We start from the raw sequence: 14,202 nt of genomic DNA on the forward strand, positions 1-14,202 counted from the left end.
ATTTTCTGTGCAGCTGATGAAGTTTTTTTGGGGCTATTGTGTAAAATCTCATTTTTTTGATCATCTAGCAATCGGTGGGGGTAACCCCGTTCCCTAAATTTTCCTGTCATCATATCCAATGTAGACACTAACTCAGTCTGTTGCGATATAGTGCGTTTGGCACGCAAAAATTGTGAGTGCGGTAAGTGTTTGATTAAACTACGAGGATGACTACTTTCGTATCGTAGAATAGTGTTCCTGTCAGTTGGCTTGATGTATAGGCCTGTGTGAATCAAACCATCAACCAATCTGACATTGGTGTCAAGAAAGGATAATTCTGTCTTGGAATAAGACACAGTATATTGGAGGTCAGGATCGATACTATTCAGATATGTATGGAACTCAACCAATTGTGGTTCTGTACCTGACCACAAGAGGAAGACGTCATCTATGTACCGCCACCACCCAATAACATATTGGAAGTGGTGGGATACATAGATAATAAATTTTCGATGGCTGGAAAGTCATATATTCAGGACACTGGGCATTTTTTGCAACAATTGAGATCTGTTGATGCTGCAGATGTGCAGACTGCCACTCTCGTGTCCTTTGACGTTGTATCTTTGTACACGTCAATAGGACACGAGAAGGGCATTTCTGCTGTTAACAAATATCTGGATGGGTCGTCCATCACACAACATTCAAAATATTTTATTAATATCCTGCTGAGGCTTATTCTGGAAAATAATTATTTTCTTTTCCAGGACACCTTTTTCAGTCAAAAACGTGGCGTGGCGATGGGGTCGAATGTGGCCCCAACGTACGCAAATATCTACATGCGGCACCTGGAGGAGGACTTAATCTATGTATCCCACCACTTCCAATATGTTATTGGGTGGTGGCGGTACATAGATGACGTCTTCCTCTTGTGGTCAGGTACAGAACCACAATTGGTTGAGTTCCATACATATCTGAATAGTATCGATCCTGACCTCCAATATACTGTGTCTTATTCCAAGACAGAATTATCCTTTCTTGACACCAATGTCAGATTGGTTGATGGTTTGATTCACACAGGCCTATACATCAAGCCAACTGACAGGAACACTATTCTACGATACGAAAGTAGTCATCCTAGTAGTTTAATCAAACACTTACCGCACTCACAATTTTTGCGTGCCAAACGCACTATATCGCAACAGACTGAGTTAGTGTCTACATTGGATATGATGACAGGAAAATTTAGGGAACGGGGTTACCCCCACCGATTGCTAGATGATCAAAAAAATGAGATTTTACACAATAGCCCCAAAAAAACTTCATCAGCTGCACAGAAAATCCGGAGGATACCTTTCATGTCCACATACTCTGAGTGTAGTGTGGAGATGGGAGGTATCCTCAAGGACAATTGGAGCATCCTCGGCAGGTCTATCAAAGATGTACCTGAACTGAAGTCTCCTCCCCTCTTATCATATCGAAAAAGTAAAAACATCAAAGACCACTTGGTTAGAGCGGATGTAGGCCCTAAGAAAATGAGTGTACAGCGAACATTGTCTAAATCGGGACATGGCTGCTATCCGTGTCTCAATTGCGTCAACTGTCGCTATATATGTAAAGCTAGATCCTTCATACATCCCTCTACACATAAAGAATATCCCATCAAGTTCCATTTAAATTGTTCATCTTCTTATGTAATATATGTGCTAGCATGCCCGTGCAACCCAATATATATTGGGGAAACGTCCACAGAATTAAAACTAAGACTGAACAATCACAGGAATTCAATAAGAAAAAAACGTGCTGATCTTCCGGTCTCCAGGCATTTTGGATCCCTTGGGCACTCTGAGCGGGATCTAAGATGCTGGATACTGGACCATGTTGAACTTCCCAGGAGAGGCGGAGACCGTCTAGCTATTCTCAAGAAAAGGGAGTTGAGGTGGATTTATGATTTAGATAGCTTGCACCCCAGAGGATTAAATGTGGAGTTTAGATAGGTGCCTAGTGATCTGTTGCTCGCCCCCTTTTTCCATGCATTCATGTGTTACACTTTCCCTGTACTTGTAATAGTGTCGGAGAATTGTGAAAGTACTATATGCAATTGCAAACATAATAGAGTATAAAGTTGGAAACTAATATATATTTTTTCCATTTCATCCACCATGACGGCCCACATTGAGATTGACCCTTGACCTCTGTAGGGGCAGGAACACATAGAGAGTTTAAGAACCCCCCACCCCTCCACCTCCTCAGTGTTTTCCTGCCCCTACAGGGGCCAACACGTGGAGAGGATCCTCCTCAGGGAGGATTACATCGTTAGATTTTACCTTGCAGGTTCTCCAGCTGGCCTCCCGCGGCATGGGCTAAGGCTGGCCAGCTTGGAACATCGAGGACCCTCGTCTCGGCCTATGCTGAGGCCTGTGGTCCTCCCCCATACCTCTCGTACTTCCTTCCCTCCTTAGGGAAGCAGTCGGGGGTGCCGGATTCACGGGCGCGCGGTGTGCGGTATGCGGTATAGACGTTCTTCCTCTGCATGCTGTGCGCTTGTGACCGGCTGGGGGAGCAGGTACGAGGAGGCAGGCCGGACGCCGCACGCATCCTCTCATAGGCTCGTGTGTCACCGGCTCTTGCCGTCACTAGAGGCGCAGCTTGATGACGTCAGACGCCGGGAAAATTTGAAAAAGGAAGTAGACCGCGGTTCCCTCCAGCTCTTGCCTGCAGCACCGCGATGTCTGAGACACCTGCTCCCCGCCAGGAAGGCCCTGATCCCACTACTGCCAGTACCGTGAGTCCCCTTCTGGGGGGTATATATTTCAGTCTTTTGACATTGAAATTTTAATTGGCATATCTGGTTGTTTCCTCTCCAGGGTAGCAAGGAGTCAAAGCCAAAGTCCAAACTCCTAAAATGCTGCGCTTGTTCTAAGCGTCTCCCTGAGAACTACAAAAAAAGGTTGTGCAAATCTTGCACATCGGAAATTTGGAAAGAAGAACAACCAGATATTCTGTCTGAAATGAAATCTTTTATTGCAGACGAAATTAAGTCCTCTTTAGCCACCCTGACAACCCCCGCTAGTACTCCTATCCCCTCCAAGAAACGCAAGTTGTCCGCTATCTCCTCCTCTGAGGGCGAGGAGGTGGAAGTGGCTTCCATCTCGTCCAGACAATTTCCTAATGAGGAACCCTTGTCTGACGGAGAAATTCCGGACGAGGATAAAAAATATTTCTTCTCCGCTGATGAAATGGAGGAGCTGCTGAGAGCAGTTAGATCCACAATGGGTATCGAGGATACCCCTAAACCTCGTACGGTACAAGACGAAATGTTTGGGGGCCTTAGATCTAAATCCCCTATAGTTTTTCCTATTAATGAAAATATAAAGGAGATGATAATGGAAGAATGGTCAGACCCGGAGAAGAGGTTAGGCGTTCCTAAGGAGTTCAGAAACAGGCTCTGCTTTGATCCGACTGAATGCAAACTTTACAATCAGACCCCTAAAGTGGATCTACAAGTAGCTAAGGTAGTAAAGAAGACCGCTCTACCCTTTGAAGACTCCTCACAGTTGAACGATCCTATGGATAGAAAGGCGGACGGGCTCCTAAAAAAATCCTGGGAATCAGCCATGTTTGGGGTCAAGACTAATATCGCTGCTACTTCTGTTGCTAGAGCAATGTATATATGGCTGGGGGAGTTGGATGTACACCTGAAAAATAAAACCCCAAGAGAAGAGATCAGAGACTCGCTCCCTCTTCTACGCTCCGCCACTGCATTTCTGGCCGATGCTTCTGCAGAGTCGATCCGCTTCTCAGCCAAGGATGCGGCTCTTTCTAATGCAGCCCGGCGGGCGTTATGGATGAAGGCCTGGTCTGGGGACAAGGCTTCCAAGGCTAAACTCTGCTCCATCCCCTTCTCAGGGGAATTTGTCTTCGGTCCCACTTTGGATAAAATCCTAGAGGGGGCAGCAGACAAGAAAAAGGGGTTCCCAGAGGAGAAAGATTCTAAAAAGAAGCCCTTTCGTCAATTCCAGCCTCAGCAGAGATCCTACAGGGGGAAAGGGAAAACTGGCCGATGGAGCTATCCCAAAGGAGGGAGAGGAAGAGGCTTCATACTCAACCCCCAAAATAGACCAAACAAACAGCAGTGACGCCAGAGTAGGGGGGCGACTGATGGGTTTTCTATCTTCCTGGAAACAGGTAACTTCAAATCCCTGGGTTCTAAATGTAATCTCTCAGGGCTACAAGATAGAATTCGCATCAGTCCCCCCAGGAAGATTCTGCATCTCACACCAGCGCAGATCAGAACTTCCAAAAATTTGGCAGGGCGTCCAAGACCTCTTGGACCTAGGGGTGATTCAAAGGGTCCCTATCCCAGAGGAAAGGAGAGGGTTTTATTCAAGCCTTTTTTTAATAAAAAAGCCAGACCAATCCTTTCGCACCATTATAAACTTGAAACCCCTAAACAAGTCCATTCTATACAGGAGGTTCAGGATGGAAACAATCCCATCCATAATTCCCCTGATCCTGAAGGGGGCGTTCATGACATCGATCGATTTAAAGGACGCCTACTACCACGTCCCCATTCATCATCTCTCTCAGAGGTATCTAAGATTTGCTATAAAGGGTCAAGACGGATCAATCCATCACTTTCAATATGTGGCCCTTCCCTTCGGTATCTCCTCGGCCCCCAGGGTCTTCACAAAAGTAGTAGTAGAGATGGTGGCCTATCTTCGTCAAGAGGGAATTACAATCATCCCATATCTCGACGACTTCCTGATTCTGGGCAAAACAGAGTCAGAGAACCTCCGAGCTACGCAAAGATTCTCGGAATTCCTAAACAATCTAGGCTGGATCATAAATCTAAAGAAATCCACCCTAATCCCATCCAGGAGAATAAGGTTCCTGGGTGTGGAGCTGGACTCATCCCTGTTAAGAACCTTCCTCCCTCAGGACAAGGCCACGACTCTAGTGGAAAAGATCCGAGCATTTCAGAGGTCTCGCAGTTGCTCCATCCGGAAGGCCATGAGTCTCTTGGGAAGCCTAACAGCCTGCATCCCTTCGGTTGCCTGGTGCCAAGGCCACACAAGGGTGATCCAGAGTTGGATCCTAGGCATCTGGGACGGGAAGCAGGTAAGTCTGGACAAGACTTTCTGGATCCCGCAGGCCGTAAAAACAGACCTAGACTGGTGGAAAGAAAGAGGAAGACTGCTTGGAGGCCTACAGTGGCAGAACCATCCGGCAGTTCAGGTTATCACGGACGCAAGCCTCGGAGGCTGGGGTGCAAAGATTGGAGATCATCTTCTACAGGGCTCCTGGCCAGCCGAGATACGAGTCAAATCCTCAAACTACAGAGAGCTGTATGCAGTCCTGGAGGCGTTAGTAAGGGGAGAGAGTTTTTTAAAAGGGCAACACCTAAGAGTAATGTCCGACAACACCACAACGGTGGCCTATCTGCGACATCAAGGAGGGACAAGGTCACGGCCTTTGGGTGCGTTAGCAAGAAGAATCTTCTCCTGGGCAGAAGAGAACGTCTTATCTCTCTCCGCCATCCACCTAAAGGGCTGCGAAAATACGATAGCAGATTTCCTGAGCAGGAGGACGATAGATCCAGGAGAATGGTCTCTGAACAGGGACATCTTCCGGAAGATCTCGGAAAGATGGGGCCGTCCGGAGGTAGACTTGTTCGCCTCCAGAAAGAATGCGCAGGTGGAATGCTTCTGCTCCCTAAACCGGGAAGACAGACCCTGGGCAATCGATGCCCTATCGATACACTGGAATTGGAACCTGGCCTACGCCTTCCCCCCAATACCTCTTCTTCCCAGGGTCATCCAGAAACTCCTAGGGGAACCAACTACTCTGATCTTAATAGCCCCTTTGTGGCCGAAGAGGAGTTGGTTCTCCACTCTAAAACAGCTATCGCTGGAGGATCCATGGGAAATCCCTTTCCAGAAAGATGTTCTAGTCCAGGGCCCTCTACTTCATCCAGACCCCGGGATATTCAAACTGTCAGTCTGGATCCTGAGAGCGAGACATTAAGAAACAGGGGTCTTTCAGAAAAAGTGATATCTACCCTAAGGGCCAGTAGGAAAAATGTGACGTCTGCCATCTACCTAAAGATCTGGAAGAGATACTGTTCCTGGTTAGGAGTGGAGCACCCAGACACCTCCTCCCCTCCCATCAATAGGATCTTGGATTTTCTACAGTGCGGCTTGGAATTGGGCCTAAGACCTAGTACCCTGAAAGTCCAGGTCTCTGCTCTCAGCTCCTTTTATGACTGCAGCCTAGCTAGCCACAGATGGATCAGAAGGTTCTTTAGAGCGGTTTCAAGATTGAGACCCTCTCTGAAATCAAGGGCTCCTACTTGGGACCTTAACATAGTCCTAGAAGGCCTAACAAAACCTCCCTTCGTACCGTTATCAGAAATCTCTTTAAAACACCTTTCCCTAAAAACTGCCTTTTTAATTGCTATCACCTCAGCAAGACGTATTGGAGAGATCCAGGCCCTTTCTTGTAGGGAACCCTACCTCCAGATCACCCAAGATCACATCCGTTTAACTCTCGATCCAGGTTTTCTCCCAAAAGTAGTCTCTCCCTTCCATCGGGAACAGGAGATCTTTCTACCTTCCATCCCCAGATCTGAATCTTCAGGGTCTAGTGTTAATTTACATCTCTTAGATGTCAGGGATACAGTGATCCAGTACCTGGATTATACCAGGGATTTTAGGGTTGATGGCAATCTCCTTGTTCAGTTTTCAGGGAAAAATAAGGGAAAGAAACTAGCTAGGTCTTCCATAGCCAGATGGATCAGATCCACCATTGAATATTGTTACAGGTTCCAGAATATGCCCAGTCCTGATAATGTTAAGGCCCACTCTACTAGAGCCACTGCCTCCTCTTGGGCTGAGAAGGGAGGAGTCTCGCTTGACCAGATTTGCAAGGCTGCAACCTGGTCAAGCACCAATACCTTTGTAAAACATTACCGTCTTAATCTTCCGGATTCGAATGAAACTCTTTTCGGCCGGAGGGTTTTACAGGCGTTATCCCCACCCCTTTAGTTATCTGTTATGTCTCAATGTGGGCCGTCATGGTGGATGAAATGGAAAAACCGCAATTAGACTTACCGGTAATTCCGTTTCCTTGAATCCACCATGACGGCCCATACTATTCCCCTTCCCAAAAAAAAAAAAAAAAAAAAAAAAAAGGGGGAGATATATGCTTACGAATATATCTTTTCATACTTACGTACTTTAGGATAGATAGGAGTTTAAGGGTATGGATTAATATCCTTTTACTTTTGTTCCACCTTTTCGGGTAATTGTAAAGCACTGAGGAGGTGGAGGGGTGGGGGGTTCTTAAACTCTCTATGTGTTCCTGCCCCTACAGAGGTCAAGGGTCAATCTCAATGTGGGCCGTCATGGTGGATTCAAGGAAACGGAATTACCGGTAAGTCTAATTGCGGTTTTTCTTGCCTTTTAGAATTTTTAACCCTCACGATGCTGGATGCGGATCCCTGGACTTTTATTTGTTGGAAGCGATGCAGCCCAGTACCAACTACAGTGTCCTATCGTATATGCGCTACTCCAGAGACATTATTAAGCTATAGTGCGATGCTGTTTTCTGTATATGTTGAGGGATAATCCCTCTATGACCGCTTTTTCCAGTAAGCGGGTTAGGTAGGTCGGCGGGGTTCATGGAGATGTCCCCCTCCGACGTACACGGCCCCAAGGTCTGGTGTCCCTCCCGAGAGGTGGGGATCCCGGTCCTGATGCTGGCATCTGTAGGAGATCCCTGCTGCGGTTTGTTGCATATTCTCTATGTGTTCCATTCTATGGTCACGACTTTGAGTATACACTTTGTATGGTTATTATTCACGTGATGAACATAGAGCGGACATCTAGGGCATTCTTCCCTGAACCAAAATGGCGCTGGTAGATGTTACCCTATCGAGCGCATGCGCACTATTTTGACATTGTGATTCACATGATGTTGTTACTCTGGGCATGCGCATTGAGGAGATCGAGACGCATAGGGAACATGATGGTATATGTGGGCTCCATGGCTTTCCGAATTTCACTCCTGGGATCCCCATTCAGTATGTCTGCACTGTTTTATGATTCTAATTGGAGCACAAGTTCTACATATGTTTTGTTCTATATAAGAGGGATAGTATCCTGGTATGATAGAACGTATAACACCAGTCACTATGTCAAACATGCACTTTATAATTGTAACACATGTCTGTAATTTAAGATGATTATAACCCCACCCCGATGGGTGTAACACTCTTTGTAATGCTTTAAATGTGCTCACTTTCACTGTCTCCATGCTTGAGAAAGGCTCGCAAGAGCTGAAACGTCGCAAACTTTGCCATAACATGGGTGAATAAACTGCTTTGATTTTTTCATCACATTTTGGAGTGCAGTCCTGCTTTCTATTTTGATTATACTATTGGGGATTGCCGTTGCCCCCTTTTGGACACTGCACCCGCTTGTCAGGTTGGTGCTCCCGCTGGACTTTCCTTTTTTATATATATATATATATATATATAAGAGACTAGCAGAAGGACCCGGCTTCGCACGGGTATATTTCATCTATTTCATTTTATGTTTCCGTGTGTTGTAAAAAGATATCTACAGTTTCCCTCATAACAGTGACCTCTACAGTGCCCGCCCCTTTAACTGTGACTTTCACAGTGGCCGCCCCTTTAACTGTGACTTTCACAATGGCCGCCCCTTTAACTGTGACTTTCACAGTGACCTCCCCTTTAACTGTGACTTTCACAGTGACCGCCCCTTTAATTATGAATTTCACAGTGACCGCCCCTTTAACTGTGACTTTCACAGTGACCGGCCCTTTAAGCAGTAAAGAAATATGGCTGGGTTTTTATGGAAACCTGGAGTAAAACTGTGTTTATGGCAGTTGGAATTTGAAGAGAAAGAATTGCAGGCTTGTATTTTTTGGAAATATCTCAGGAACGGTACGTCCTAGAGAGCTGAGACCCGGTCTAAAACCTTCCCGGACACCTGATGTACCTGTGTGCCAAATTTGGTGAAGATCGGTCCAGTCGTTTGGTCGCGCATAAAGAACGTCTAGACAGACAGGCAGAAACTCATTTTTATATATAAGAGATAAAAGCTAAACAATAAATTACGAGTAAATGGTTCCATTGAAAATTACAACTCATGTCCTCGTACGGCCACAGACATAAAAATAAACGTTTTAAAAATCGTCCTTTTATGACAACCAGCCTAGTCATCAAGTGGTTAAAGCTGTTTGGTTGTTGTGTTTTTTCCTTCCTGTCGGTGCACTCCTGTCCTCAGCTCCATGATGATAAGGAAGCTCCGATGTTATATGTGATTATTGTACAGACCACAGACGTCTCAGTGATGGTCACCTGCACTCACAGGACACGTCATTAGCTCCACCTTCTTAATTCTTGATAGGACCCTCGTTCCCCTTAGAACATCCTGGATTCTTAGTGTAATGGACCCAACAAGGTGCTGGAGACCTTTATTACAGGTTCTGATTGATGACCTCACTCTGTCTAATCCACTGCATCCTACAGATGTCTATAAACCTGAGGTCTGGTGTCTGTGCGGCTATAAGGCTATACAGACCGCATTGTCATGTCCGTAAATTAAGCCTGAGACGTCTGCTTTACCTCATGACACAATATAGTCTAAATGTAGATGGTGGTTATGATCAGATTATCTGATGATCAGAGTCTTAACTCTTTGAGGTCATAGCGACTTTCCATTTTTGTTTCTCACTTTCTGAGTAAAATTTTGATAATATCTCCCTACTGCCCTAATGATAGTTTTTCTAATATACTTCATTAATGGATTTTGTAGTTTTTATTTCACCATTTGCTGTGCACTTAAAACGGTGTACGGAGTACGGGCTGTAGACACTTTATCAATGGGGCCGCAGCAACAGTGCGTACGGGGAGGAGCGAATATTGCTGCTCCGGTCTGTGCCCCCCGGAGGTTTACTAACACCTGGCATAGCACATGGGTTCCCTGTACCCATGTACTATGCCGGGATTAGCTGAGCAGAGCAGGCAGAAGCAGGAGCCCGCTCCGCTAATCCTGGCATAGTGCATGGGTACTATGCGCTCCTTCCCGTACTCGCAGCACCACTGCTGCCGTCCCATTCATAAAATGTCTACAGCCCGTACTTTGTACACCACTGAGCTGTCAGCGGCGTATGGAAATGTCAATTTTAAGTGCACATCGAATGGTGCGCTTTGTGGGGAAAGGGGGGGAGGGATCTGTAATAAAAATACAAAATCCATTAATGAAGTATATAAGAAAAACTTTTATTAGGGCATTAGGGACATGTTATTAAAATTTTACTCAAATTTTAAAGGCTATGTATACCTTTTGGGAGCATTTTTTTTTATTGCATTATACTTATTTTGAGCTAAAAATAATTTTTCAGTTGGTCTATTAACAATATTTAATCCTTTTTTCTGTACAGAGCTGAGATGGATTTTTTTTGGTCTTTTCCGTCATCTGGGGAGCAGACTGACTCCTTATCTCTGCTCTCTCCCATTATAAACACTCATTGAAGGTCAATCTTTATCTTACTGATAAGAATGTGGCCTAAATAACTGTTTTTATGATCTCTCAGTAGTTTAGAAATAAGGCTTATTAGATGACCGGCACCAAGTAAAAGTGAAAGTACCAGTCATATAGCTAGAAAAACTGTTAACCCTTTGTGACTGAACAGCTCAATATTTTTTATAGATTCCAATTGAAAATATGATTTTTAACCAAACATACGTTAAATGCAATCATAAAAAAATGTACTCCAAAGGTGTACATAGCCTTTAAGTTACTTTAAAGGGAGTCTTTCAGGCAGATTCACTCTATTAACCTAATAACAGTGTTATGTCCAAGGCATCCCCCCTATTAAAACGGTGCTTACCGTTTGTTCCTTGCTAGCATCGTTGTGGAGAAAAACACTTTTAATCCGCATGCAAATGAGTCTGTGAAGGTGCCCAGGGGCGGCGTTACAACGGGCGGTGCCCAGGCCCCTGGGTCATTTTCATACGAAGACACTCCTCCTCCGCCGCGTCTGCCCGCCCTTAGTCTCTGTTCTAACCTCCCTCCTCCCATCCGTAATCCCGCGCATGCACCGATGAACGCGATATCGGCACGTGCGCATTGAATGAGCACTGTCGGGCCGGGGCATCGCAGTTTAGCGCGCGCATGCGCGGGATTACGGACGGGAGGAGGGAGGTTAGAACAGAGACCAAGGGCGGGCAGACGTGGTGGAGGGGGAGTGCCTTCGTATGAAAATGACCCAGGGGCCTGGGCACTGGCCGTTGTAACGCCGCCCCTGGGCACCTTCACAGACTCATTTGCATGCGGACTAAAAGTGTTTTTCTCCACAACGATGCTAGCAAGGAACAAACGGTAAGCACCGTTTTAATAGGGGGGATGCCGTGGACATAACACTGTTATTAGGTTAATAGGGTGAATCTGCGTGAAAGACTCCCTTTAAGTGTCATGCGTCTTTCAGTGTACCTCCTCCCCCGCTGCTGCCGTCGTCTCTCACAAGCTTTGTCCAGGCTGCAGTAAAATAACACAGCAGAAGGAATTAGAAACTGAACCTGCTGCTGAAGGAAGGGTATCTAAGTCACTGCAGAACCAGGGAGACTGCATCTGGTACTGAGCAGTGTAAGTTTTTCAGCAGCAGGTACATTAAAAAGAGCTCTAATGATACTGACTTAATCATTATCCAAGTCATGCCTCAAGATCTGTTTAAACTGTCGGACAATGACTTATAGGATATCTACCTTACATCTGGTGGCATTAAAGGCAGAACTGGTTTATACCATATATCCAATAATGGCCTAATAGGAATGTTATAGATTTGTCCACTCCGTAGTTTGAAAAATAATCACAAATTCCAATTTTTATTTTCACAGATTATTTCAGTAATAATATTAAGGGCGAAACTATATTATCACTGAATTATCAAGAAGAAGATGAAGATATCATGCAGCGCTCCTCAGGACTTCACAGTACAGATCTATTATATAATCCCCCTTATGAGGAAGCTTCTCCTGACCAATTACAGATTGTCACCACAAATACAGGTCACAAAGGGGATAAAAGGTTTCAGGGCGGTAAAGATTCTAAAGAAAATTCAAGACTTTCTACACACAGAAGAATTCACACAGCAGGGCAGCCATACTGCTGTTTAGAATGTGGGAAATGTTTTACAAAAAAATCACATTTTATTATACATGAGAGAATTCACACAGGAGAAAAGCCATATTCATGTTCAGAATGTGGGAAATGTTTTATAGATAAATCCAAACTTGTTATACACAGGAGAAGTCACACAGGAGAGAAACCATATTCATGTTCAGAATGTGAGAACTGTTTTAAATATAAATCAGATCTTGTTAAACATGAGAGAATTCACACAGGGGAGAATCCATACTCATGTTTAGAATGTGGGAAATGTTTTACAGATAAATCCAGTCTTGTTAGGCATAACAAAAGTCACAAAGGAGAGAAGCCATATTTATGTTCAGAATGTGGGAAATGTTATGCAAGTAAATTCCATCTTGTTATACATGAGAGAAGTCACACAGGAGAGAAGCCATATTCATGTTCACAATGTGAAAAATGTTTTAAAGATAAATCAAGTCTTGTTAAACATAAGAAAATTCACACAGGAGAGAAGCCATATTCATGTTCAGAATGTGAGAAATGTTTTACTACTAAAGCCAAACTTAGCGTTCATCAGAGAAGTCACACAGGAGAAAAGCCATATTCATGTTCAGAATGTGGGAAATGTTTTACAGATAAATCCAATTTTGTTAGACATAAGAGAATTCACACAGGAGAGAAGCCATATTCATGTTCAGAATGTGGGAAATGTTTTACAGATCAATCCAGTCTTGTTATACATAGGAGAGGTCACACAGGAGAGAGACCATATTCATGTTCAGAATGTGGGAAATGTTTTATAGATAATTCCAGTCTTGTTAAACATAGGAGAAGTCACACAGGAGAGAAACCATATTCATGTTCAGAATGTGGGAAATGTTTTTCAGATAAATCCAGTCTTGTTCAACATAGGAGAATTCACATAGGAGAGAAACTATATTCATGTTTGAAATGTGAGAACTGTTTTACATATAAATCAGATCTTGTTAAACATGAGAGAATTCACACAGGGGAGAATCCATATTCATGTTTAGAATGTGGGAAATGTTGTACAAGTAAATTCCATCTTGTTATACATGAGAGAAGTCACACAGGAGAGAAGCCATATTCATGTTCACAATGTGAGAAATGTTTTAAAGATAAATCAGGTCTTGTTAAACATAAGAAAATTCACACAGGAGAGAAGCCATATTCATGTTCAGAGTGTGAGAAATGTTTTATTACTAAAGCCAAACTTAACATTCATCAGAGAAGTCACACAGGAGAAAAGCCATATTCATGTTCAGAATGTGGGAAATGTTTTACAGATCAATCCAGTCTTGTTATACATAGGAGAAGTCACACAGGAGAGAAGCCATATTCATGTTCAGAGTGTGAGAAATGTTTTACTACTAAAGCCAAACTTAACATTCATCAGAGAAGTCACACAGGAGAAAAGCCGTATTCATGTTCAGAATGTGGGAAATATTTTTTAGATAAATATCATTTTGTTAGGCATAAGAAAATTCATACAGGTATGAAGTCATGATGATATTCTATATGTTGAAAATGCATTGTAAAAAGGAACTAAAATTCTAAAGCTCACCAGATCAGAAGATACTATATTGTTTTTTAGATATGGGAAATGCTATAAGAGCAAAAAATAAGTTTAACAAACCCATCTTATTCTTGCTGTTGTGTAGCGAAGCGAAGATTTGGCAATAAAAAATATCTACCAAATTGCACAAGTTGTAGTTGCACATGACTTGCATTGTGTTCTATCATGGGAAAGTCGCATATGACCTGCGACCAAGTATCCAAGTGTTGTATTTTTTATAGTCGCATTGTGAACTTATTGACAGTCATTATATGTAGTGTCACAATGCAACAAATCATTTGATGTCACCGTGCATCTCTAGCTTAAAAGCCAATAAGAATATTTATTTTTTGGGTGGAATTATTCTGGATCAACGAAACAACTACAATATATTTCTCGGAAGAGAAAAAGAGCCTTGTTTACCTCCAGAGCAGTGAAGATGAACTGTCCCCATGAACCTTGCTTATCACT

General features: G+C 43.8%; 1 protein-coding gene across 1 annotated transcript; it reads left to right on the forward strand.

The window, feature by feature from the left end:
- The first annotated feature begins 12,518 nt into the window (after window positions 1-12,518).
- LOC120990643 (oocyte zinc finger protein XlCOF22-like) lies at window positions 12,519-13,903 on the forward strand. Its single transcript, XM_040419559.1, has 2 exons — window positions 12,519-12,534; window positions 12,713-13,903. Exons 1-2 carry the CDS (start codon window positions 12,519-12,521, stop codon window positions 13,681-13,683), a joined length of 987 nt encoding a protein of 328 aa, XP_040275493.1. The 3' UTR covers window positions 13,684-13,903.
- Window positions 13,904-14,202: the final 299 nt, after the last annotated feature.

The sequence above is a fragment of the Bufo bufo genome, chromosome 2 (genome assembly GCF_905171765.1).
Source record: "Bufo bufo chromosome 2, aBufBuf1.1, whole genome shotgun sequence".
Taxonomy (NCBI): domain Eukaryota; kingdom Metazoa; phylum Chordata; class Amphibia; order Anura; family Bufonidae; genus Bufo; species Bufo bufo.